Source organism: Mus musculus, chromosome 4 (genome assembly GCF_000001635.26).
Source record: "Mus musculus strain C57BL/6J chromosome 4, GRCm38.p6 C57BL/6J".
Taxonomy (NCBI): domain Eukaryota; kingdom Metazoa; phylum Chordata; class Mammalia; order Rodentia; family Muridae; genus Mus; species Mus musculus.
In genome coordinates, this window is record NC_000070.6 from 86797122 (window position 1) to 86824087 (window position 26966).

The 26966-nt window shown below is 39.0% G+C and overlaps 1 protein-coding gene and 1 pseudogene across 6 annotated transcripts in view; one reads left to right on the plus strand and one right to left on the minus strand.

Moving 5' to 3' along the window:
* The window catches only part of Dennd4c (DENN/MADD domain containing 4C), a 102086-nt gene that overhangs the window by 48604 nt on the left and 26516 nt on the right, over positions 1-26966 (plus strand). For 3 of the 6 annotated variants that reach the window (XM_006538022.3, XM_006538023.4, XM_006538024.4), the window contains 12 exons: positions 923-1023; positions 2232-2450; positions 5786-5931; positions 8249-8284; positions 8374-8504; positions 10307-10439; positions 14292-14498; positions 15204-15332; positions 16272-16416; positions 16661-16807; positions 22741-22860; positions 24206-24349. In XM_006538022.3, coding sequence (XP_006538085.1) covers positions 923-1023; positions 2232-2450; positions 5786-5931; positions 8249-8284; positions 8374-8504; positions 10307-10439; positions 14292-14498; positions 15204-15332; positions 16272-16416; positions 16661-16807; positions 22741-22860; positions 24206-24349 — 1658 coding nt within the window. Of the gene's footprint in view, positions 1-922; positions 1024-2231; positions 2451-5785; positions 5932-8248; positions 8285-8373; positions 8505-10306; positions 10440-14291; positions 14499-15203; positions 15333-16269; positions 16417-16660; positions 16808-17482; positions 17564-22740; positions 22861-24205; positions 24350-26966 lie in introns of those variants that run through there. The other 3 variants (XR_390327.4, NM_184088.1, XM_006538025.3) reach the window with 3 other exon arrangements.
* Gm12630 (predicted gene 12630) lies at positions 20631-21482 on the minus strand (annotated as a pseudogene).

Genomic DNA, 26966 nt, shown 5'->3' on the forward strand with positions numbered 1-26966 from the left:
CTTTAGTCAGTTCTCTTTCCAGGGAGGATACAACATTTGCTTATGTGCTGGTGGCTGGCATTATCAGCCAGGGAGTATTTGAAGTTAATTTCTACTTGGAGTTCCTTGGACCATGCTGGTAAATTTGGTTGGACAGTAGGAATTGAAGGAAGGAATCCCTTCTTCCCAGTTGAAATCTGAGCAAGCCAACATTACTGAGTCTTAGTTTGGTTTTCATTCAGCACCATACCTGGTTGTGACCAAAATAGGGGCCTGTTAATGAATCCTTCTGTCAGATGGGGCTTTGCGTTTCTCTAGGTTTCTAATCACTGAAGCCTGGAGACCAAGCTATTAAAGCAAGTCTGGTACATGCTGACTTGTAGAACATTTTTCAAAGCCATTGTCTCTGCTCTGTTTTATATTTCTGGATTATAAAATTTTAACCTTTATTTAGCTTTTATTTTTATTTTATCTGCGTCTTTAGGGTTTTTTAAAAAAGTGCTTTTATGGTCATAGATTATGTTAAATAATGCTGTATTTGATTTCTTCTTACCTCTGTGAGGAATCCAATGAGCTATATTTTCTTTGATTCTTTGTTAAATTTCATCCAGTGGCTTGGGCATATAGTATTTTTAGAGTTCTGCCAATAGGTTAACGTTTCAAGTCAGTTAATTTAATTCTTAAAAACGTTACAGTGTTTTAACTTTTAAAATCAGACCTGTGGTCTGTATTGTACGACTTGCTGCAATGGAGAAGGCTGTTGGGGACAGTCACATTGCCTAAGGTCTATTGACAAGAACGAGAAGCACCCTAAAGCACCTCCCATTCCATGTGTCAGTGTTAGTCTTCAGTGCATGAAAAATGTCCCTTTTAGCTTTGACAGAAGAATTTTGTTTAGTACAAATGAATTATATAGCAGATTTTCCTAACTCTCATTTAATAGAGCTGATGAAAGAAAGAACATAAACTGGAAGCAGCTTCCCAAAAGGCCGTGCAAGAGTCTGCTTGGCACCCTGAGGAGGCTGTATCAGCAGCTCTGCTCAGGTGAGTGTGTGGCAGGGTGGGGCGGGGCCAGCTCGTGCCACAAACCCAAATGGGAGTTGCTCTTGCTCCGTCTGTCTCATCCTTTCTTTTTAGTATTTTATTTCTAATTGTGTGTGTCTGTGTGTTTCTCTGTGTGTGTGTGTGACATGTGCATGCATGTGTAAGGTACGTGTGGAGCCCAAAAGAGAGCGTCAGATCCCAAGGAGCTGTAAGCTGCCCAGTGTGGGTGGTTAGTCTATGCAAGAACAGTGTGCACGCATGCATTCTTAACCACTGACCGGCTCTCTCGCCCCTTTTTATGTTTTGAGACACTGTCTTTGCTCAAGTTGACCTGGAACTTGTGATCCTTTTCTTTCTGCCTCTCCCCTTTGAAAGTGTTTTAAATGTGAAAACAAGATAAGATAATTAAAAGACAGGAAATTGTTAATTAAACATATTTGGTTCTGTTTAATGAGTTATTTTATATCAGACCTAAACAATATGTGGTTAGTTATTTTTTGTTTTTTAACATATTCTTTGTACCCTTTCCTCTTTGCTACCCTTTGAGAGCTAAAGATGACTTCATACTCACGATCCTTTTGTCCCTACCTCCCAAATGTTAGTGTTGCAGGTGTAGAGTCCGAGGCCAGCTTGTGTAGTGCTGGGGACTAGACCCGGGGTGGGGGCGCACACCATCTGAGCTACAGCCCGAGTCCAATGTTTTGTTTTGTTGGTTTTGAGAGTTTTTACTTGTTTGTTTAGGATATTTTAGATTGGAGCTCATGTTTGTCCTAGGGCTAGTTCCAACCTGCTGTGTAGCTGAGTAACCCCAGCACTTAGGGAGGCCGAGACAACAAGATGGTGAAAGAGAAGCCAGCCTGGATTACTTGGTTAGAAGAGAGAGGGGGAGAGAGAGAGAGAGGGAGGGAGAGGGAGAGGGGAGGGGGCGGGTTGTGAACTTTATTTTGACTATTTTCTTTCTTTCTTTCTTTCTTTTTTTTTTTTTTTTTGGTTTTTTGAGACAGGGTTTCTCCATATAGCCCTGGCTGTCCTGGAACTCACTTTGTAGACCAGGCTGGCCTTGAACTCAGAAATCCGCCTGCCTCTGCCTCCCAAGTGCTGGGATTAAAGGCGTGCACCACCATGCCCGGCTGGACTATTTTCTTATCATTCAATCATGATATAGTAAATATTATATATTAATACCTTATTTTGCTTTTCCTTGTCAGTTCACCGAAAACCTCAAGAAAGTTCAGCAATTGAGATGACTCCAATTGAAGCAGATTACTCTTGGCAAAAAAAGATGACACAATTGGAGATGGAAATTCAGGAGACATTTTTGCGATTTATGGCGTCTATTTTAAAAGGGTACAGGTCATATCTCAGACCAATCACAGAAGCTCCTTCTAATAAAGCCACAGCTGCGGATTCATTGTTTGATCGACAGGGTGAGTGTCAGTGAGATGACAGTTGCCTTCATTAAAGTCAAAGGTAGTTCTGTTTAGGGCTGCAACGTAGATGCATTTACTATATCCATAGACGTTCATATTCAAATGTAAGGAATTTGCATTTCCTGTAACCTACCCCTATTGGTAGATAACTATTTTTATACGCCACTGTTTTTTATGAAAAATGTGAAACTGACTGTGTTTAATTTGAAGAGTCCAATGTGTTGTGTACAATCCCATATGATCAGTTATTTCAAGAAGACACATCTGGGACTTGCCAGGATTTTTGGCAGTTTTTCTTTCCTCAGTTTCGTAATTTGTGCCTCAAAAATTATTTTACAGACTGAAACCACCAGTTTCTATGACATGGTCTGAAGTTTTATGTAAAGAGTATAGCATTTGTTCTAGGGAATGAAGACATTAGACAACAAAGTACTGTAAATAACCAAATGCAGTGTTGATTCCATGAGAGGCCTAACTTGGTAAGAAGTTTTTCCTGAAGACATAACACAGTGAAGAATGGATATGAATTGAATAGTGACTTTGACTTAACTTTTATGCAAACAAAACATATATGCAATCCTCACACAGTTGTCATCTAGCTTCAGTGGTTTCATCTGCCTCGTCCGTTCCCTTCCCCTCCGTTTCATTTAAAGTACAGTGCAGACAGGCCATCATTTCTTCAGTAACTGTTATTATAGATTTATGTGTATGAGCTGCTATAGCATTGTGTTGTTCAACATTTCATCTCCTATTGGAAATTCGATTGTATCAAGATCCACTCTGCCTAGTAGAATTACCATGTGAGCTATACATTGTAGTAGCCACATAAAAGTTTAACAACTAAGAAAAACTAATTGTAATTGTATTTCCTGTATCATGTTTGAACAGTATCATTTCAACATACAATCAGATTTTTTAAAGATTTATTTATTTTATGTATGTGAGTACACTATAACTGTCTTCAGACACACTAGAAGAAGGTATTGGATCCCACTACAGATGGTTGTGAGCCATCGTGTAGTTGCTGGGAATTGAACTCAGAACCTCTAGAAGAGCAGTCAGTTGAGTCATCTCTCCATCCCCCTATCAAACTTTTTTTTTTTTGGTTTTTCGAGACAGGGTTTCTCTATGTAGCCCTGGCTGTCCTGGAACTCACTCTGTAGACCAGGCTGGCCTCGAACTCAGAAATCCGCCTGCTTCTGCCTCTCGAGTGCCAATCAAACATTTTTAGTTATTAAAAAGTTATTAAATAGCCTTACATTTCTTATGTTTATATTGTCTATAAAATGCAGTATGTATTGTGTAACTTACAGTGTAGTTCCATTAGTTGCACTTAAGATGCTGTATTAACACCTGTGGTTACTGAAATAAATAATATGGGTCTGGAAGCTTGATGACTAAAGACTTAAGTTCAGTAGTTTTAGCATATGGCAACAAAACGCTGCCCATTCTCTCTCTCTCTCTCCTTCTTCTTTCTCATGGTTTCCCCTTTCCCTCTATTTCCTTTTTTCCCTCTCTGTCCCTTTCTCTCCTTCCCTCCTCACCTCCTCCCATTCTCCTCACTTTCCCTCATAATTTGCTCCTATTTTACTTAATAATTTTCCTGTTGTTCAAGAGGTTGGGAATGAATGAGTAATACAGCATCCAAATGCCCTAAGGCATCAAAAAAGGAAGACAGAAAAAGTAGCCTAAAAACCATATTTTAAATGGTGTTAGAGTGTGGAGGACTATTTGAGATAGTTAAATTTTCAGTCTTTAAGAACGAATTGGCTGAACTTACATGCCTTTAATTCCAACATTCAAGAGGCAGGGGGAGAAGAATCTTGAGTTCAAGGGCAGCCTGGTTTATATAAAAAGCTATAGGCCAGCCAGTGCTGTATAGTAAGACTCTGCCTCAAAACTAAAGAGATGACTAGCAGTTAAGAATAAACTGCTCTTGTAGAAAACCTGAGTTTGGTTCCCAGAATCCAGTGTTGAACAGCTCACAACTGCCTTTAACTCCAGTTTTCAGGGGATCCAGTGTCTTCTAATGGCCTCCTAAGATTCCTGCACACATGGTGCATGTATACACCCACACACACACACACACACACACACACACACACGGGCGGGGTGAGGATTGGTATACTGGTAGTTTCAATAAGCCTACTTCCTCACCTTCTTTGTTTGCTAGCTTCACCAAAACAGAAAAACAAGCAAAAAGAACTGGTAGTAGTAATTCAACTTTATAGAGGCAAACCAAACAGAGATACTGATCTGAGAGTGATATGGGAATTAAAGATTAGTAGTTATATTGAAAACTAGCAAGGAACGTATGATGAGTATGCCTCTGTAAAGACTCATTGAGACCCCATGGTCTTTAAAGCCCCGAGTCTTTCATGCTTTGTGCATGGTAGTTACCTTTTAATCACTGTGACAACATGTGGGAGGAAAACACCCTTTGATAAAGCAGAACTTCCATGGAAAAGCATGGCTAAGGAAAACTGTGCACCTCTTGACAATCAGGAAACATAGGGAGAGACAGGGCTCTGGGGGCAAGACATTTCCTTTCCAGTTCTGTCCCTACTCACCTGCTTCTTCCTCTGGACTTTCCTGCTAATTCCTCCTTTAATTTGAACTAAGTGGGTTAACCCATCGGTGAACGATCTGGTCACCTCTCACTAGTGCCCTCAGCTGTGGACATGAGCCACTTCATGTGACGCCTCATAGACAAACCCCAACAGTGAAGAATGACGGTGGTAGGAATGAGGGGCTGATGTGTGGTCCCTGAAGGAGAGGCCCTGGCCTCCGTGAAACGGGATTACTAACCAAGTGCTTAACTTTGAACCGCATAGAAATCCTCGTCACATGCAGGAATGATGGGCTGATTACTAGTAGAGGAAGAAAACGGACCCATTGAATTATATCAGCCATTGGCTTAAGAGTCTCAGAGGGAAGTTCTTGTTTTGTTTTTTGAGACAGGGCTTCTCTGTGTAGCCCTGGCTGTCCAGGAGCTTGTTCTGTAGACTGTGCAAGACCTGAACTCAGAGTTGAGAACCACTTGTCTCTGCTTCTGAGTGCTGTGATTCAAGGCATGCAGCACCACGCCCTCCCAGAGAAGAGCTCCTGTTTGCTCAGGACATAGGGCTGAGGTTTCTTAGAGGATTCATAATTCAGTGAAGAGATTGGTATCAGGGGTTTCATAGTTAAGTCAGGCAGAGAGAACTTTATGTGATTGTTAGAAATTCCCATAAATGTGAATTTGCATGAAGGGATGATAATATATATTAGAATAATGTTTGATATGACATTAGTTCCTTTTTAAAAGTTTATTATGATTTTGTTTTCTTCAGGTTTTTTGAAAAGTCGGGATCGTGCCTATACAAAATTCTATACTCTTTTATCCAAAACACAGATTTTTATTCGTTTCATTGAAGAATGCAGTTTTGTAAGTGATAAAGATACTGGATTGGCATTTTTTGATGATTGCATCGAGAAGGTAATATTTTGTTTTATGTGCCAACTTAAAAAAAAACCTTGTGTGTGTGTTTAAAAGAGAGCAGAAGGGATGTTGGGAGGGAGAGAGAGAGAGCAAGCGAGCCTGACTTTCTATCTACTTGCTTCTATTACTTGATTTGCTTTTCTCTCTGAGGCTGTTGAATGTTAAAAATGTTTCCTAGCCGGGCGTGGTGGCGCACGCCTTTAATCCCAGCTCTTGGGAGGCAGAGGCAGGCGGATTTCTGAGTTCAAGGCCAGCCTGGTCTACATAGTGAGCTCCAGGACAGCCAGGGCTACACAGAGAAACCCTGTCTCGGGAAAACAAAAAAACAAAACAAAAAAAAAAAATGTTTCCTTACCTAAGTCTTAGTGTTTGTTGTTGGTGGTTTAATCTAAGTGAACAGGATATGATTAGTTTTCTTATTTAAAAGCTATGGGGGGCTGGTGAGATGGCTCAGTGGGTTAGAGCACCCGACTGCTCTTCCGAAGGTGCAGAGTTCAAATCCCAGCAACCACATGGTGGCTCACAACCATCCGTAACAAGATCTGACCCCCTCTTCTGGAGTGTCTGAAGACAGCTACAATGTACTTACATATAATAAATAAATAAATAAATCTTTAAAAAAAAAAATAAATAAAAGCTATGGGTACTGGAGAGATGGCTCAGCGGTTAAGAGCACAGACAGTTCTTCCAAAGGTCCTGAGTTCAAATCCCAGCAACCACATGGTGGCTCACAACCAGCAGTAATGAGATCTGACGCCCTCTTCTAGTGTGTCTGAAGACAGCTACAGTGTACTTATTTATAATAACAAATAAAAATCTTAAAGGAAAAAAAAAAAAAGAGCAGCACTGACTGCTCTTCCGAAGGTCCTGAGTTCAAATCCCAGCAACCACATGGTGGCTAACAACCATCCGTAACAAGATCTGATGCCCTCTTCTGGAGTGTACTTACAGCTACAGTGTACTTACATATAATAAATAAATAAATCTTTTAAAAAAAGTTATGGATTTTTGGGTAGTGGTCTGCTGTTTTCTTGCTTTAATGTCTTTCAGAATAGTTTGATAATATCTGCAAGACTTTTTTGTTAGTGTTTAAGTTTTCTTTTGAGCTAGAGACTTATGTGAGCCAGGCTAGCTTTGAGTTTGCTACTTAACTAAGGATCACTGAATTCTACCTTCCATGTGCTTCCATGTGTCACCTCCTCACACCATATGCTTCCATGTGTCACCTCCCCACACCATAGCACCTTTTTTTTTCTTCTGATGGAGTCTTGATATGTTACCCTGGCTGGCCTGGAATTTGCTGTGTAGACTAAGACTAGTCTGGCCTGGAACTTGAAATCCTCTGCTTCCCAAATACTGGGGTGATTAGAGCCATGTACCCCTATGCCCAGCCCTTGACTTTGAATAGTGAGGAATTAAGTTCATATGTCTTTTTAAAATTTTTTATAGGTTTCATGTTTTTTCTAAATAGATCTAGGAGCCACATTTTCCTTTCACAAATCATATTATATAAGGCTTGAAATTATATATCCATGAATAGTTGAGTATTATGTTTTAATTTTTATCGACCTTCAGTGATTCATGTGCCTTAGAAACCATGTTTGAATACGATTTATAAAACAACTAATCAAAGCCAAGTATGATAACATGCCTGTAATTCCTCTGCTTGAGAGGTTAAGGCAGAAAGATGGGAAGTTCAGGGCCAGCCTAGACTATAGAGCAAGCTCTAGGCCAGCTGTGGCTACATAGTAAGACCTGTCTCAAAGAGTGAGGGAGGGAGGAAAGGAATATGTTTTAATGTAAGCATAGAAAACCTAATTGTGTATACCTGGTATTGAAAAAAAAGTTTATTTTTGTGTATGTGAGGTGCATGCACACGTGTGGTGATGGACATGTGCAGAGGACAGAGGAGGAGGCTGCCCGGTGTCATGCTGTGCCATTCTCCACCATGTTCCTTGGAGATAGGGTCTGTCACTGAACCTGGTGCTGGGCTGGTTGTCAGCAAGGTCCAACAGTCTTCCTGTCTCTGCCTACCTCTTCCCCATTGTACTGGGCTTAAACAGGCTTGTGCAGCTGCCCTGCTTTTTATGTGGGTGCTGAGATGGAACTCAGATCCGTATGTTTGTCTGTAGAGTGCTCTCAGTCACTGCACCATTTCTCCAGCCCTGAGTGGTTTCTCTTCCTCTTCCTCCTCCTCTTCCTCTTCTCCTCCCCTTCTTCAAGTTTCTTCTTTGTAAATCAAGATTTAAAATTTTTAAAAATTATTCAACTCGATACAGGTTTTCACTTAGAATTTCTCTTTTTCTCTTCTTAGTTGTTTCCAGATAAAGGTGTAGAGAGAACAGAAAAGGTATGATTTTTTTCTTATGTTTAAATGTTGCCTTTGAGAATTAGAATTTTACTTATATGCACATTAATTGGAGAAATGCTTATTTTCAGGTTGACTTGGATTCAGCAGAAGACACCAGATTGATAGAGCTAGATGATTCACAGAGAAGTGAACACACTGTATTTATAATGCCACCTGAGCCGCCTCCTGATGATGGAAATAACTTATCACCTCAGTACAGGTAGAATGAAATTTTTAAAGAGCTACTTGGGCATCGTTTAGATAGTTTATTTCAGTTTTTGCCATGATTAAGAGATGTAAATGTTTAGTATGTGTAGTATGTTTAGGTAATTTTCAGTGTAAATTCAGTGACCTGAGATAAATATTCTGTGGAGTTACTACCAGGTGTTACTGTGTAAGGGTGAATGGCCTTACTGGAAGAGGGAGGTCAGACAGTAATATTTACCTAGGAGTTACACTATAGTTTAATCTGCAGAATTTTATTTCTTTTAAAAAAAAAAGATTTGGGTTTGGGGTTAGTTGTTGTTGTTGTTGTTTTGAGATTCCCTACCAACTTCCTTTAGGAGTTTTAATCCTGTGAAATTCTTCAGTTAGTGAGATAGAGAAAATGTGAAAGTAGAGGAATCAGCCTGTTTAAAGACTAGGAACTTAGCAAGTAGGATTTAGATGAGAATCTTTTCAGAAATTACAGTAAATATGTTTTCCTTACTATAATCATCATGGTACATAGTTTAATAAGCTTTAATGAAATAAGAAATATTACACACAATTTTAGTACTAATTTTAAATTTATTAATAACTTTAGGTATGTGTGTATAGTGTGTAGACAAGTTCATCTTAAACATTTTCTTTGTAACCTGTGTTTACCTTTAATGGTCTGAGCATTCTTTCATGCCACTGAACATTTTCATGGCTTATAATTTTAGTGACCACCTTGTGTACAGTTACTGTAATTTATTTGCCTTTTTTCTTGTGGATTTGTTCATAGTTTTTTGTATCTTTGCATACATAGATATACACACACAAACAATAACTCTCTAAGGAAAAGTCAAGGACCTTTGTAGAGACTACTCTCAACAGGGCTGAATGACACTGGGGTTATACTGCAACTGAGTGTCTTAAATGCTAGTTCAATTTCATGCTGTGTAATTAATTTTTACTTTGTCTTAACTTGTGTAGTTGAGGCTTTCGGTATTGACATATAAATCACAATCAAGGGAAGGCAGGCTTTCTACAGGGATAATTTGTCAAATCAGTAGACAGTTTCCAAGGAGAAAAAGCCAGCAATAGGAAAAAAACCTCAGCCTTTCTAACATTTAAAAAATGCACACTCAACTGTTGAGCAGCAGTTTACGTGTTGAGGCTGAGCTATGCTGGGAGTGTGTGTTAGTATGCCCATGCTCGTCACCTGCTGTTGATTAGAATGTCTGGTTCTTCTTGAGAAACAACTGCTTTAGCTTAGTATTTTAATAAATTAAGGAAGAGTATTTACAAAGAAACACACATATAGACAATTAATTGATGATATTCGAAGAAACTGAATAATATTCAGAAGTGTAAAGAAGTTGTTAAACCATAATTTCTAAATTAAAAAGACTGTATTTTTTCCTTTTAAATACTGATGCAATGTCTTAAAGAAAAAGTTGATTATTAAATATACTGGTATTTTAAATATAATTATCCTTAAACATACAGATTTTATGAAAAGAGTTATGAATTCCTCAGTAAGACAGACATTAGGGATTTTTCTTTTTTTGCAGACTGGTTGAAAATAACAATAGCTGGGACCAGCTAAAGTTCCTGACAGGACATTCTGTAATACGAGCAATGTTTTCTCATACTTTGAAACAAATTGTAAGGAGTTTTAAAGAATATTATAGGATAAGATTTAGAAATTTATTTAATTTAAAATTAATATAAAATGTATTTAAATATTTAGAAAGTTTAGACATTTTCACCTAAGTACTGAGTAAGAATTTGATGGATATAACCCAGCAGTTCTATTTTTGCTTCCTATTTTAGTTACACATACTTTCCAAGATTGGATCTTAAGCTTTTTGACAGCCCACAGAAGCTGAAACTGTGCTTCAATAGACATCCTCCTGGGAGTAGCATTACAAACAGCCCTGCCCTCATGGCTAAAAGGACTAAACAGGTCAGATGTTCTTTCTATAACCCGTCTTCATTGAAAATGTAAAATATATATGTACAGAATCCTTAGCAGCCATTTGAAGGCCTGTTGTGGTTGGCATGTGTGTAACTATTTCTTGTACCCAACTTGAAATTAAAACTGAAGTTTAAAGCACCCATTTATATTTAAGGGAAGTCTTGAGATTCAAACAAACCTTTACTTTTCTGGACTTGTGGTGGAACACTTAATCCCAGCATTTAGGAAGCAAAGATGAGAGGATTTCTATGTGTTTGAGGCCACTCTGGCCTATATAGTGAATTCCAAGCCAGTCAGCACTATCTAGTGAGATCCTGCCTCAAAAATTATGCCGGGGCCTAGCAAACACAGAAGTGGATGCTCACAGTCAGCTATTGGATGGATCACAGGGCCTCCATTTGAGGAGCTAGAGAAAGTACCCAAGGAGCTAAAGGGATCTGCAACCCTATAGGTGGAACAACAATATGAACTAACCAGTACCCCGGAGCTCTTGACTCTAGCTGCATATGTATCAAAAGATGGCCTAGTCGGCCATCACTGGGAAGAGAGGCCCATTGGACACGCAAACTTTATATGCCCAAGTACAGGGGAATGCCAGGGCCAAAAAATGGGAGTGGGTGGGGAAGGGTATGGGGGACTTTTGGGATAGCATTGGAAATGTAAATGAGGAAAATACCTAATAAAAAGTATTTAAAAAGAAAAAAAGTATGTAATTTAGCTGGGCAGTGGTGGTGCATACCTTTAATCCTTGTACTTGAGAGGAGGCAGGGGTAGGTGGATCTCTGAGTTCGAGGTCATATGTATATTTATGTGTGTGAATGAAACCTTATTGTGAGAAAATTCATATACCACATAATTTATCCACTTAAAGTATTTATGTAACTCAGTAGCTTGTGTTCACTCTGGTACTTTCAGTGTGTTCTCAGGATTGTGCATCCATCACCTCAGTTAATTTTAGAGATGAAAATAACTCTAGAAGCAAAACCCATATCCTTCTTCACACCCTTTCTCCCATAACTCTCTGCAGCCACTATTCTGTTTTCTGTCCCCAAGGTGCATTATTCTAGGCATTTCATGTAAATAGGATACTGTAGTAGTATTATTTTGTGATTATCTTTTTTAGCTTAGCATAGTCTTTTCAAGATCTATCCATTCTCTAGCATGCATTAGTACTTAATTTTGACTGAGAGGTATGCACATAGCAGCTTATGTGTTCATAGGCACGCAACAGTTCTTATTTTTGGCTACTATAAATAATGTTGGTATAAACATTTGTGTGCAGTTGCCAAGTAAATATTTTTATGTCTTTCCAGGATATCTAGGAATAGAGCTGTTATATTTATTATATGGTAATTCTGTGTTTCCCTTTTTGAGGAAAGGATAAGCTATTGTTCAGAATGGCTACATCATTTTACATTTCTATGAACAGTTTAGAGTCCCAATAATTACAATATCCTTTTCATGTATTATCTGCCTTTTTAAAATTACTGCCATCTGATGGATATGAAATGATAGATACTTCACTGCAGCTTTGATTTGTATTTTCTTTGGGTCTTACGTACAAAACAGTATTACAAATACTACACCAAAGGGAGTTAACTCAGGACAGTCTTGCTGTCTTGTAGTACCGCAGCATCTAATTTAGGAAGAAAGGAGTGCAAGCTATGCTGAGAAGCATTAAAATAACATCCTTTATACACTGATATTTGAAGATCCTTTAGAATGAACTGGGATTCTAACAGTTCTGCTGCTTTGTCCTCCTGGGTATTTGGATTGCAGTTATAAGCCACATTGTCTAGCCTTGGAGCAGTTATTTTTAAAGACCTACTCAGTGAGAGAATCTATGTAAACAATAAACTCAGAAAGGAGAATTAAGTGGATATCTTGGCAAAAAAGAACTTAGGGCATCTTAATTGTTAGTAGAGAGAAGAATGAGAAAATACTTGTTTAAGATTAGAGGCAGCCTGGAGAAAGGGAGGGAGGAGCCTCTGCAAGCCCGGGCACCTGAGCTCGTCCCCAGAGCCCACCTGAATGGAAGGAGTGAGCCCACAAAGGTGTTCTCTGACCCCTGCACATGAGCCATGCACATGTTGATCAATACACAGCCTATTCAGTGTTTTTCGGAGTTCACCGATTCTTGGATTTTATACTTTAGTAATGCCATAAATATATAGTACAAGAAATATGTTTAGGACCAGTTCAGAAGTTATTGGAAATTCTGTCCTATCCTGAGCCAAAAAAAATGGTTAATGATTTTTTTTTAAATGAAACTCAAGTTAGCAGCCCATTCAACATTTTTAAAAGTAAAACATTGTGATATAACACAGTCCAAATGTAAAACTCAGTCAGTAATGTGCTCAATCCACATGTATGTGGATCTGAGTTCTGGCCTCAGAATCCACACAAAAGAGCCAGGTGAGGTGGTGAACACTTGTAATCTCAGTAAAGACTCAAGAGGATCCCTTGGGCTTGCTGGTCAACCAGCCTTATCTAACCAGAGAGGTCCAGGCCAATGGGAGAGCCTACCAAAACCAAAACCAAAACAGAACAGAACAGAACAGAACAAAAAAACCAGAATGGATAAACACACGAGGAACAGCTGAGGTTGACCTCTGCTCTCCACATGTCTGTGCACACATACAAATATGAACAAAGTGTCACAAAAAATTATTTTTTGATGTTTACACACTGAGGAATAGGGATAGGGAGCTATTAAGTGTGTTTTCTCTTCTACAAGTAAGTCATCATGTTTCTGAAAGAGCAAGGAATTGCATGTGTTGTAAAAACACTGGGTACCAGCCGGGCGTGGTGGCGTATGCCTTTAATCCCAGCACTCGGGAGGCAGAGGCAGGTGGATTTCAGAGTTCAAGGACAGCCTGGTCTACAGAGTGAGTTCCAGGACAGCCAGGGCTATACAGAGAAATCCTGTCTCGAAAAACAAAAAACAAAAAAACAAAACAAAACCAAAAACACTGGGTACTTAATGTTCGGTTGTATTGAATAACAGTTAAGGCATTTTCAGCAGTGTCTAAGCTTGGCATTTGTGATGTGATTGGGGTCCAGTGCAAGCTTGTGTTTGAGCATAGTGAGCACTCACATATCTTGGAATCTTTGCCTGTCTGATTTTGAAGTAGTTTTTGGCTATTGTGTATTTGGAGCAGATGCAGTGACCTGCGTCCAAACACTAGGTGGAGCCAGGGAAATCCCACAGAAGAGGGGGAGGAATGGTTGGGGGAGCCAAAGGAGCAGAAGATACCAGGAGAACATGACCCACAGAACCTACTAGGCAGGACTCATAGGGGCTCACAGAGAGCAAAACAACAGTCAGGAGGCTGTATTGGTTTAAGCTAGGTTTGGGTTCTCTGTATAAACCTTATGGTTGTATAGCTTAGGGTTCTTGACGGACTCCTTCTGGATTGCCTCCTCCAGCCTTGATAGCAGGTTTTGTGCCTGGTCTTATTGTAACTTGTTAAATCCTGTTTGCTGGATAGCCCTGGGAAGCCTGCTGTTTTATTTGTTTTGTGGGGTTTTGTTTGTTTGTTTTGTTTTCTTTTAAGGGAAATGGAGAAGTGGATCTGGGAGATTGGGGAGGTTGGGGAGGGGCTGAGAGGAGTAAAGCAGGGGGGGGCTGCAGTTGGGGTGTAATGTGTGAGAAAAGAATAAAAGAAGTGACTGTATTAAGACAGAAGCTGGGCCAAAGTTCTTGGAACCGTGTGACACAAAATTAAGACTAAAAATCCTTCATTTTTAAAGTCTAAGATTACATTAAAATTTTCCCTTTATTTCTTCATTTACAATAATGGATTTTAATGAATACAGCGATATTTATTTTCTTTATAGGAGATAAAAACAGCTCATAAGTTGGCGAAGAGATGTTATACGAATCCACCACAATGGGCCAAGTATCTATTCAGCCACTGTTACAGTCTGTGGTTTATTTGTCTCCCAGCCTATGTTAGAGTTTCTCACCCTAAGGTCCGAGCACTCCAGCAGGCACATGATGTGCTTGTTAAGATGCGGAAGACAGACGTGGATCCACTAGATGAGGCAAGTACAAGCACTGAGATATTTTTCAGCTCTTACTGTTGTTGCAGTGGATGTTTGTGTTTGGCAAGTGAGCTATAGCCGTAGCCCTAACTGGTACATATGGTTTTGCAATTTTAAGTGTTTGGGTCTTGGTGACTCATGATTATAATCCTAGCACATTTTGAGGCTGAGGCAGGAGATTGCCCCAAGTTTCAGGCTAGCACACCCTGACCCACAACCGGTTGTAAACATAATAAAACAAAATGAAGTAAAAAGCAAAAAGGAAAGTAGAAAAGTTAGTTAATTAAGCTCTTAGTCTGCCAAGTATCCTGGTTGGGGTGAAAGGTATTTTAACCATGTTTGATTTTAGAAATGAATTCTTTTTCACATTATGGAGAACACTATTTCATGTTATGGAAAACAATGATTTTCCTTATATAGATTTATTTTCTTAAAACAGATGAGACATGTGCATGAAATAATACAATTGATTATTTGTTAGGTTGAATAGAGTTTATTGTTGTATTTTATTTGTTTTCTTAGACAAAAGTTTTCTGTAACTATTCTAGTCTGGAAGTCACTGTGTATAGATGGCCTTGAATTCCTGATCCTCCCGCCTTTGCCCCCTCCTAACCACCCTGATTGAGTAGAACCTTTTTTAAATCTCTGTAAGTCTCAAGTAAATGAATATGCTAAGGATTTATGCATTGTTGTTCCTCTTGTCAGGTGTGCTATCGAGTAGTCATGCAGCTTTGTGGACTTTGGGTTAATCCTGTTTTAGCAGTGAGAGTCTTATTCGAGATGAAAACTGCTAGAATAAAACCAAATGCTATCACTTATGGCTATTACAATAAGGTGAGTTGGATTAATACTAGTCAGGGTAGCATATTTGCTAAAAATGTTTTATTATTTGTTAAACTTATGTTAAAAGGAGGTTGGTCTCCCATCTTCATTAACAGAATTGTATAAATTATAAACAACATGTTTTGAAATGTGGATATATTTTGAAATGGCTTCATCAAGCTAATTAACATACTCATTTACTGATTTTTGTGGTGTTATTAACTATAGTTGCCATGTTAAGCAGTAGATCTCTTAAATTTATTCCTTCTGCCTGACTGTCGACCAACAGCTCTTTACTGCTCCCCTCCTGCCCCTGTCTGTGTGAATGACTACTTCTGGTTCATTCACCTCTTGAATTCTATGTGAAAGGCAAGATCATGTGATCTACCTGCTCTACCTACCATAATGTCCTCAGGGTTCCCTGGATTATCCTGGCAAGGTTTTTGATTTTGGGGTTTTTGGTTTTGGGTTTTTTTGTTTGTTTGTTTGTTTTGTTTTGTGTTTAGCTAGGATTTCATTGTGTATAGATGCCACATTCTCTGTATCCATTCGTGGATATTTAGGTTGGTCCTATTTCTCAATTATTGTGAATAATGCTATAGTGAACGTGGGCGTACAGATGCCTGTGTGAAATAGTGATTTCATTTCCTGTGGCTATGTATTCAGTAGTTTTTAGCTTTTAAGGACCTTTCATATTGTTTGCCACTATGAGTTTACTAATTTATACTCCCATCAATGGTGCAAAGTCCTCTTCACATATTTGTCATATATTTCTTTTTTGAACTTAAATTTTTTTATTTTAAAATTTATTTGTGTGGTGGTCAGAAGACAATTTTTGGTTCTTTTCTTTAGCTTAGGGTTTTGGGGTATCAGGCATATACAGAGAGTTTTTTTACCCACTGAGGTAGCCCCGGCCCTAAATAACTTTTATTTATTTTTTTAAACCTTTAGGTAGTTTTGGAGAGCCCATGGCCCAGCAGTACTCGCAGTGGTATTTTCTTGTGGACGAAAGTACGGAATGTTGTACATGGTTTGGCCCAGTTTAGGCAACCACTTAAAAAGACTGGGCAAAAATCACAGGTCTTTTCAATATCAGGTAATATACGTGATTGGAAAGATGTTTTAAACCATAGGTTTATAAACATGATTTTAATCATATGAAATAGAGAACTTAATTCTGTTTGATATCTTTATTTAAAAGTAAAGATATATTTTCTTACTTTTTTTTTTCATAGAAATCTACAAATTGTTGTGTAATTATCAATTAACTCTGGGCCATTCATGTTTAGTTTGAGAAATATTGTACATGAATTACTGAACAACATTGTCCTTATCTTTAGCTCCTCAGAATGCTGCATGTGGAAGTGATGGGGACACAGTGAGCCATGGTAGTGTGGATAGTTCTAACGATGCTAACAATGGGGAGCACACAGTCTTCGTCAGAGACTTAATCAGCCTTGATTCCATTGATAATCACTCTAGCACAGGTACTAAAATACGTATTTTACTAACCTTTCAGTTACCACCACTTAGATGTTTCTTTTTCAAAAAATGACATTTCCTGAATTTTCATAAAGGGAGTCCTGAGAGTAGTGTATATCTCTGAGAGGATGATGCTTCTGCGCGTCTCTCTGCTTCCTGTAGTGTGAAATAGCGTGCTAGCGTGTGTGTCTTTATAATCTGTTCATCTTCAATGTATGAACGTGTCTGAGACAGTTGTTAGGCCATGACCTAATGAACTTGAATGTTACTGACACGATCTATAAATCCTTTTTTCATTAAGTTGAAAATTTAACTTAGAACTTTCAAATCATGAATTCCTGTAAAGGAGAGAAAATAAGTCATTTTGAAAAAGGATGTTTCTGTTTAAGACGTCGGATTGTAAAAGCTGCTTATGTGTATGTAGCCACAGGCATAACCTGTGTCTTGAATTTAGAGCAACTGTATTGAAAGCCCTGGCCAGTATATGAAGCTCACACGTGTCCTCTGTGTGTTGTGTGGTTGCTGGTACCAGGCTCCCTTTAAAGAGCTCACAGTCTAGTTCCTGTGCTTCCTCTGGTCGCCTTGTCTCAATGACTGAAGTCTCCTTTTCTCTGCTCTCTGTTGCTCTGCTCTTTACTCTGTGCTGTGTCTTGGTGCTGCATTTGTCCTGGGCTGTCAAGTGTGGGGCAGACAGACTGTGTGAACTGAAGCTGTGGATGCACGGGTGCTTTAATTCTACCTTTGAATGTTAACCACTTCAGGTAACTTCCCATTTACTAGGTTAAACTTGCTGACATTCAAGGGTGGGGGCAATATACGTGCTTGTATTTTAAGTGTTATATTTTAAGGAGCAATTTTAAGTTTCTTGGCTGAATTATTCTTTAGATAATAATTGTATATAGGCTCTCAAATTGTATATAGATTTTCATGTGACAATTTATGACCAGTTTACAAACATTTATTATTTTATTTAGAAATAAAGTATGTTTTTCTGCAATTATAATTTTAAGATTTGTTTATAGTATCATTGCATGAAATGGTATCATAGGTATGAAAGAATCCAGTTGTTGACGTACTCTCTGCTTTCCTTAAGATAAGTCTGCTTATCTTTTGTGTCTAAAACTGCCTTGCTACAATTACAGGCGTGTATGTAAACCACCAAGACAGCATGAGCCTGTAGTTTGCCATCTTGTAGTAATTAGCCTTTTTTTTTTTTTTTAAAGATTTATTTATTTATTATATGTAAGTACACTATAGCTGTCTTCAGACACACCAGAAGAGGGCATCAGATCTCATTACGGATGGTTGTGAGCCACCATGTGGTTGCTGGGATTTGAACTTCGGACCTTCGGAAGAGCAGTCGGGTGCTCTTACCCACTGAGCCATCTCACCAGCCCGCGTAATTAGCCTTTTAAACCAACTATTTGTTACTTAAAAAGAAACTTTTGAGGGACTTTGATTTTTTTAAGATGTTATTTATTTTATGTGTATGTTTTTGCCTATATGTCCCGTGTGTGCATCATGTGCATGCCTGGTATCTTGAGGGGGTCAGAAGAGGGCATTCATATCCCCTGGACTGGAAGTAACTGAGCTACCATGTGGGTGCTGGGTCCTCTGCAAGAGCGGAAGTGCTCTTGACCAACTGATCACCCTCTCTCTCCTGCCTCAGGACTTTTATTTGTTTTCTCTGTTGATTTTTCTTGCTACTTTTATATTAAATTTCTGTTTTGGTATTTTATTGTATATTATTTGGACAAAATAATGTTTCTTATTATATTTTCATTTGAATATATTTAAAGTCATCTAAATTAGCTTTATTTTTAAAAGTTATGAGTGATCCTGATAACAAGAGATAGCTCCTCATCTTTCTTCCTGATGCTTCAAGGTTTTAGAGTTTGTCTTACAAAAGTCATCTAGTATTTTACTATTCTAATAACTGATGTAACAATTTCAGTGCTTAGGATGGCACTTTTGAGACCTTTTTAAGGTTTTCAGCTTCGTTTTAACTTTATTTTATGTATATAGGGGTTATCTGCATGTTTGTCTGCATATTACATATATGCCTACAGAGGCCTACAGATGGCATCAAATCCCCTGAGACTGGTTGGTTGAGAGAGGTCGTGTGGGTACTGTGAACTAAACCTCAGTCCTCTGGAAGAACAGCTAGTGCTCTTTCCTGCCAAGCTGACTCTCGACAGCTCAGCTGAATGGCTAATGGCTAGACAGTAGATACTAAGTCCCAGTAATCTTGCCTTCTTAGAGTTTCTAGTGGAGCTCTGTGACCCTTGCGGTCTTTGGCCTGGTGCTGCTTGTGCTCACTTTGTTTCTCTTGTGAAGTCTTTCCACTTGGTGCCTAATACAGAGATCCTTCTCAGGGACTCCTGGATTAATTAATTACCTTATCTCTTTCCTAGTCTGTGTTCAGTTCATGGCACTATTTTTTAACAACTGACTTTCTGAGGAAACCAAGCAAAAGAACAAAACCAAAAACCTTTATTTGGTCTGTGTAGGATGTGGGGGTGGGTTTAGGGATGGGGGTGTGGGGTTGAACAGTGTTCCATGACACTCATGCAGCTCAGAAGACAATTTGTGTGAGTTGGTTCTGTCCTTCTACCAAGTGAATCCCAGGGTTGTCAAATTTGGGAGCATAAGCCATTCATTATCTGCTGAGCCCATTGTCAGCTCTGAAGTTGGTGATTCTAAATCTTAGTGATGAAGGAATCTAGTGACTCGGTCCTCCGTAATCACCTTTAACCTGATACATAGTTCTTTAGTGTTTATTCAATTATCTGTTTATTGAGAGCACTATGTAGCTCTGGCTGGTTTGGAACTCAGAGAGATCTCTGTCCCTGCCTCTCAGCATGTCTTTGTTACGGCTTTAGCCTTGTTGGGAGATTCAACTTGTTTTATAGAATATTCCTTAACTTGTGTTTGTATGTTTCCTTGTAGTTTGCTTAGGTTCTGTTTACTGCATATGTTATGTGTCCTCCTCAGATTGTTATTTACCTATCTGTGCTTTGTAAGTAGTGTTAATTTAGCACTTGATGTTAATGTGGTCTGGTTTCTCTGTGTGTACATCTTTTGCCTCTTCTAGATCATAAGCTATCTTTAGGGGCCTGGGGAAGCTATGAGACTGTGTAGTGATACCCGGTTTTCATAACACTTTTAAGAATTAGCATCCATTGGTGAAGCTTGCCTGAATGGATCTTCCCTGTGGTGGTCACACAGTGGTGATTTCACTGCTGTATTTAGTGATGGCATTCTAATATAGCCAGGAAGCTCTTTTCTCTTCTCTTCTCTGATAAAATGGGAGTTTATGGGTTGTTGTATTAGTCAGTAAATTGCAATGTATTAGTCTTTACCCATTCTCAGATTACCTCAGTGTGGGCCCAGAGCATACTCCTTTATATTTGGTTATTAATTAATGCCTTTTAGATGTGTGGTTATGGTTCTTTTCTGGGGCCAAACCCCACTGCCTTTTTACTTTTGTGCATTTCTTCCCTGAGCTTAGGAAAAAGTTTTTCTTTTTTTTTCCTCCCAACAGCTACAGGGCTCATTTAATGAAGACTAGATTTTAAAAGTCCAAGTCTGGGTCTTGGTATGCCCACTGTTACATCAAGGTGTTAAAGCCCTGCTTTTAGATTTTTAACAAACAGGATTAGAAACTAATTATATGTAGTGTTGTAGAAATACCTCTAGTTCCAAATCAACTCCACAGGATTCTTTTTTTATCTTTCTTCAGTTTTGTTTTTTTTTCTTTTTTCTAATTGGGGGCATGGTAGAATGCTTGCCTAACACACAAATGCTCTCTCTCTCTCTTTTTTTTTTAATTTTGTAATTATATTTAGGTACAGAAAATTTAGTGTACATTTAACCCAATTTAGTGGCGAGTTCTTTAGCCTTTGCTTTTTCCAGCTTGGCAATGTGAGCCACAGACTTAGGACCCAGGACGTTACCTCCCCAGTGGCGACGGATCTCGTCATATCTGTCATTGTAATTGGTCCTAATAGCTTCCACCAGCTTAGCCAGAGCACCCTTGTCTTCCGAGTTAACCTGTGTGAAGCCAACAGTGGTGCATGTCTTCCTGTGGACCAGGTGCCACAGCCTGGCCTTTCCCTTGATGATGCAGTAGGGCACCCCCATCTTTAGACACAGGGCAGGTAGGAAAACCACCAGCTCAATGGGGTCTACATCATGGGCAATCACCACCAGCTGAGCCTTCTTGTTCTCCACCAAGGTGGTGACTGTATTGACTCCTGCTCAGAGGACAAGCGGTCTCTTAGTTGGGACATCACCTTGGCCAGCAGCTTTCTTCTCAGCACGGGCCAGTAGCCTTTGCTTCTTCTCTTGCTTTGTCTCTGAACTGTACTTGTGGACAAGCTTACGCAGCTGAGTAGCTGTCTGCCTGTCCAGCACCTGGGTGTGAACTGGTTAATGGCAGGAGGAACTTTGAGCCGCTTGTAGAGGATGGCTCTTTGCCGCTGCAGCCTGATGTAGCGGGGCCATTTGACGAAGCGCGTTAAATCTCTTTTGGGCTGGATGTCCTGTCTAATGCCGAAGTTCTTGGGCCTCTTCTCGAACAGAGGGTTGACCAGAGGTTCTTGGCCTCCTGCTCCTTGACGACGGCCAGGGGCCAGGGCCACCTTCTTCCCTTTGGGCATCTTGCTCGGCTGCTGGAGAGAGCACACAAATGCTCTTACTTAGTTCTCAGTATCATACATATAAAACCTCCTGTGTTCTCCCATAGTGAAAACCTTGTCCCCTGATACCATTACATGTGGTTGTTTACTCAGTGTGCATAAAGCAGGGCTGGGGGCGGGGAATGGATGTGATAAAGATTCATTGTTTGCAAGGATGAATTTGTCAAAGAATAAATTTTAAAATGTCTAGTATTTTTCAAATTCACTCCACCCCCATCCACCCATAGGAACCAAACCTACTTACCTTTTATAGATTTGACACTCACTTCCATCCATAGAGTATGGACTCCAAGTAAAGTTTTTAAACCTTAAACTCAAGAGTTGGGTGTGATAACATACACATAGACCCAGTATTTGGGAGGCTCAGGAGTTCAAGCAAAGCTACATATTGAATTTAAGGCTAACCTGAACTACATAAGACATTGTCTCAAAAGAAACAAAGTTCATATAAGGGATGGCACGATGGCTCATTGGGTGAAGAGATACTTGCAGTCTTTGGGACCAGGTAGAAAGAAATCAATTTCCCAATCCTTGTCCTCTGATCTCCGCCTATATATGGGAAAGAAATGTAACTTTTAAAATGTTCAGTTAAAAAGTTACATAGATTACCCTTTACCCTTCTTTTGACTTTAAAGGCTTATGTTGTTTCATGTATAGTATTAGTTGTCCATACCTGTTTCTATTTGCATCAGTTTTAGCGAACACCCTAATTTTGTTGACTTAATTTTTTGAGTTGTAGAAATGTACTAAAAAATAAAACAACACAGTAAACCATACTTTAGGAAGTTTCTTCCTTTTCACAAATCTCTTTTTCTCCACCCTTTGTAGATAAACTATTTTTATTATTTTCTAACAATAAAAATCTTACTGTTCTTCCTATATTTCTTTTGCAAAAGTAGCAGGTATGTGTTTCAGTCCTTTTTATTCTTACCAAAAATAAAAAACTAAAGATATGCTATAGATATAGACCCTCTTCATAAACAGTTTCAAAAATGCTTTGCCCAAGTTACCTTTAAGTTTAGGTGTGGAGATTAAGTTTGGTGCTTTCAAAGATAGAACCGCCTTCACTCTGTTCTGTTCTGCTCTCCTGGTTTTGCTTGTTATTTTTGGAATGTGTCTTGTGAGAGTTAATTTTTTTTTGATTGTGTAGTTTTGATTGCATAGATGTGTGGTGTTTTCTTTTCATAACTGTTTTTTAAACACATGAAAGTATTTACAAGCATGCATCTTTTAAACAGGCGGTCAGTCTGACCAGGGCTACGGGTCTAAGGATGAGCTGGTAAAGGAGGGTGCAGATGGTCACGCCCCTGAAGAGCACACGCCACCAGAGCTGACGACCACAGAGCTGCACATCGAAGGTGACTGTGATGTTTGTGGACAGGAATGTTCAGATCGTTTTATTTTATGTAGTGGTTACAGCAGTAATTCTCAGGAATTTAAGGCCTGTTTCATAGATTGACTGTGATAGTCTTGTTTTTTTTAAAGATTTATTTATATATAAGTACACTGTAGTTGTCTTCCAACACACCAGAAGAGGGCATCAGATCCCATTACAGATGGTTGTGAGCCACCATGTGGTTGCTGGGATTTGAACTCAGGACCTCTAGAAGAGCAGTCAGTGCTCTTAATCACTGAGCCATCTCTCTAGCCCAACTGTGATAGTCTTTACAGTTGAAATTTTATCAACTTTAGAAAGTTTATAGATCATCCTTTATTTTGGGGAAAAAAAAAAGTGCCATCCATTGGCAAAGTTACATGGATAATTTTTTGACAAAACTACGACTGAACTTTGTTCTAGTTTGATCTTGAACTCCAGTTCCTCCTGCCTCTCTGGTTAGAGTCCTGGGACAGCAGGCATACGGCAGTCACCAAGCCCACCAATAAGACCAAACTTGATCTGTCAAATTGATACTTTGTGTTCTTCTCATTTCCCAGCTCTGAACCTGAAGATTATTCCCAGGGTCATAAAGGCAAACAGTTACATCTCCAGGTCCTGAGGTTCCTTTGATTTTTAAAAGGTTTTTTATTAGAACATTTTTGGGTGTTTCTAAGTACATAGTTTGCATGGTAGGTTAAAAATAAATATAAATGGATGTCCTGTCTTTTACAGGACTCGTTGAGGTAGAGACAGATCTGTTGTAATCCTTTTATTGATCTGTAAGGAGTCTGGTTTATGGCAATAGATTTTTTCCTGTTCTCTACTCAAATGTATATTTTCCTTGATTATAATACCTAATCTTATGCTCTAGAGTTATAAATAAGCTATTTGACAATGGAAAAAGTAGAAGTCGAGGCCAAGGGTTTAATTGACTCACTAAGATTATTGAATGTTAGAATAAAACACTATTAGTCAGGGATGGAAAGATGGCTCAGAGGTTGAGAGCACTGGCTGCTCTTCCAAAGGTCCTGAGTTCAATTCCCAGCAACCACATCATGGCTCACAACGAGATCTGGTACCCTCTTCTGGCCTGTAGGCATTCATGCAGACAGAACTGTATACATAATAAATAGATCTAAGGGGAAAAAAGCCACTTAATAATCTTGGTATTTTCGGCATACAGTAAACCAGCTACAGTAAGTCAGTGAGTAATCACCGACATATCCCCTGCCTGATGAAAGACTACACCCATATGCAAAAATCTCTGCTTTCTGCTCATTATTGTTAAAAGTCAGAATGATAACATCCAAATGTTTTTCTTTCAGAGGAGTGTGATATATCTGCCATTGTCTCAAAACACCTGCAGCCTACTCCTGAACCTCAGAGTCCTACGGAGCCTCCTGCATGGGGCAGCAGTATTGTGAAAGTTCCATCTGGGTTATTTGATACCAACAATAGGACAAGTACTGGTGAGTAGAAAGGGACCTCTGCCTCCTTTGGGGACACTAATCTGTAGTCAAGCTGACCGTGACTCCTTCATGCTCAGTTAGAGTATGTTTAATGATATTATTTCTCTTGACTTATTACAGTGGACATGCTAGGAAGCCATGATTGAGACTGAATTCTATAAGTGGGCTAAAGTTAAAGTTTGTAACTTAAAGGAATAGTTTGAGAGCCTTGCATAGTGGCACATACCAAAAAAAAAAAAAAAGTAATATGGAGTAATTAAAAGCAGATGTGAGGAAATATGTAAGTTATATGAAAATACCATACCATTTTATGTAAGGGAAGTGAATGTTGGTGTGTTTGGTAGTCACCTGATAAAACTTTCTGAAGAGAATGCAGGTAAAGGTGCTCGCTGCCGTGACTACAACTCCAGTCCAACTTTCTGGATCCATGTCGTGGGAGGAGAGCCTGTGCCTGCAGCTGTCTCCTGATCCACATGTGCACTGTGGCTGACACAGTAAATGCGTATGTGAGCCACCATGCACTCCAATAAATAAAGTAGTAAGAAGAACAACAAAGTCAGATGTGAATGACTGATATTTTAGTTGAGAGGCTATGAGAGGATATACTACAGATTGCAGCTTATATATGACAACAGAAATGTCTAAGCCTGGTGTTGCCACATAATGCGTTTGACTGAGGGTCCTCTGAGATTGCAGATTGCCTACTTCTCTTTGTGTCCTTGGATTGTAAAGACCTGGGTGTGGTAGAACATGTTTGTAATCCTAGAACTTGGATTTTCCTTCACAAAGACCTTAATCCATTCATAAGAGTGCCACCGTTATGCCCTAATTATCTCCAGTATTCAGATCTTAGACATAAGCCTTTATTTTTTTTCAGGTTTTAGATTTGGGTTTTGTGCTTGTTTGTTTGTTTGGTTGGTTGTTTTGAGATAGTTGCACTGTATAGCGAGCTTTGACTCCGGATGCAGCTCAGACTAACCTTGAACTCAAGATCCTCCTGCTTTGTTTTCCCAATAATAAACTTTTAAACTTTATTTCATTTATTATTTTTGAGTGGTTGAATGTGCCATAGTGCATGTGTGGAAGTTCGAGGACAACTTTGTGGGGTTGATGCTCTCCTTCACCTTTGTATAGGGTTTGAGGATCACACTCAGGTTGGCAGACTTGTGTGGCAAGTGCTTCCACCTTTTAAGCCATCTCAACAGCCCTCTGGTTATTAGAGACAGGGCCTTAAATTTGCTGTGTATCACAGAAGATATACTGGAACTCCTGATCCTCCTGCTTCAGCCACCTATGTGCTGGTGGCTAAATTTAAAGTCTGAAATTACAGATATGCAACCTTGTTAGACCTAAATGTTAAATGATAGTAAAATGGAGCTGGAGAGATGCTTTGCCTTTTAGAGCACTGGCTTCAGTTGCAGAACATCCTCTTTGGACATCCTGAGGTACCAGGCACACATGTTGTACAGACTTACATATCATGCATATAAAACATCCATATATATAAAATAGGTTTGTTTATATGTGTGTGTGTGTATGTGTATACATATATACATATATGTGTGCATACATATACATACATATAAACACAAACTTACATCTATACATATATGCATTTTATTTATATATATATATATATATATATATATATATATATATATACACACACACACACACACACACACACACACACACACACACACATAAAGTTCACTTAAATAGAGGAATGGAAATAAAATTGTATGGTAACAAAGAGTTAAAAAAAAAAAAACTTACATTCTGGAGATATGTCTCAGTGGCTAAGAGCATTTACTATTCTTTCAGAGAGAACCTGGTTTCAATTTCTAGCACCTATGCGCTGTGGCTTAAGACTGTAATTCCACAACCATCCAGAACTTCAATTCCAGGAGGTCTGACACCCTCTTCTGGCCTCCTTGGGTACTGCATGCATGTTTTGCACTTAGACATAGGCAGAATATTAATTCATACTCATAAAGTGAACCTAGCAAAGTTTTTAATTAAAACAAAAGAAAAACAGGCAAACCAGCAGGACTGTGGTGGTACGTGAGTTTATTAACTCCAGAACTCAGGAAGCAGAAGCAGACAGATCTCTTGAGTTTGAGGCCAGCCTGGTCTATAGAGTGAGTTCTAAGACGGCCGGGGCCACACAGTGAAACCCTGTCTCAAGATACAAAAGCAAGCAAACAAAAAAGGCCACTGGTTTCCCTAAAGCAGTTGTTGGGTCTTCAGACTTTTCCATGCTTTTGGTTACCTGATCTAATGGTTCAGTCTGTTTTAGTTGCCATTGTTTTTTGTAGCACCTTATAAAGTTAATAACTAGCATTCACATATTTGTTCAAAGATCAAATATAAAATTCACTCAAGATTTCATCAGCCATCGAGGGTTTTTTCTTTTTCTTTTTTCTTTTTTTTTTTTAAACTCTGAAGCAGTTCTTTTACTTGAGTATAGCAATGCTTTGGCTATAACAACTGTGCCATTTCTCTGTAGTTACCAACTTGTTTTGTATGGAGTAGCTCTCCTCCCCACCCATCTATGTGCAGAGTTATTAAACCCAAATCTTTTCTTCTTTTTTTCTATGCCAAGTAAGTACTTTAC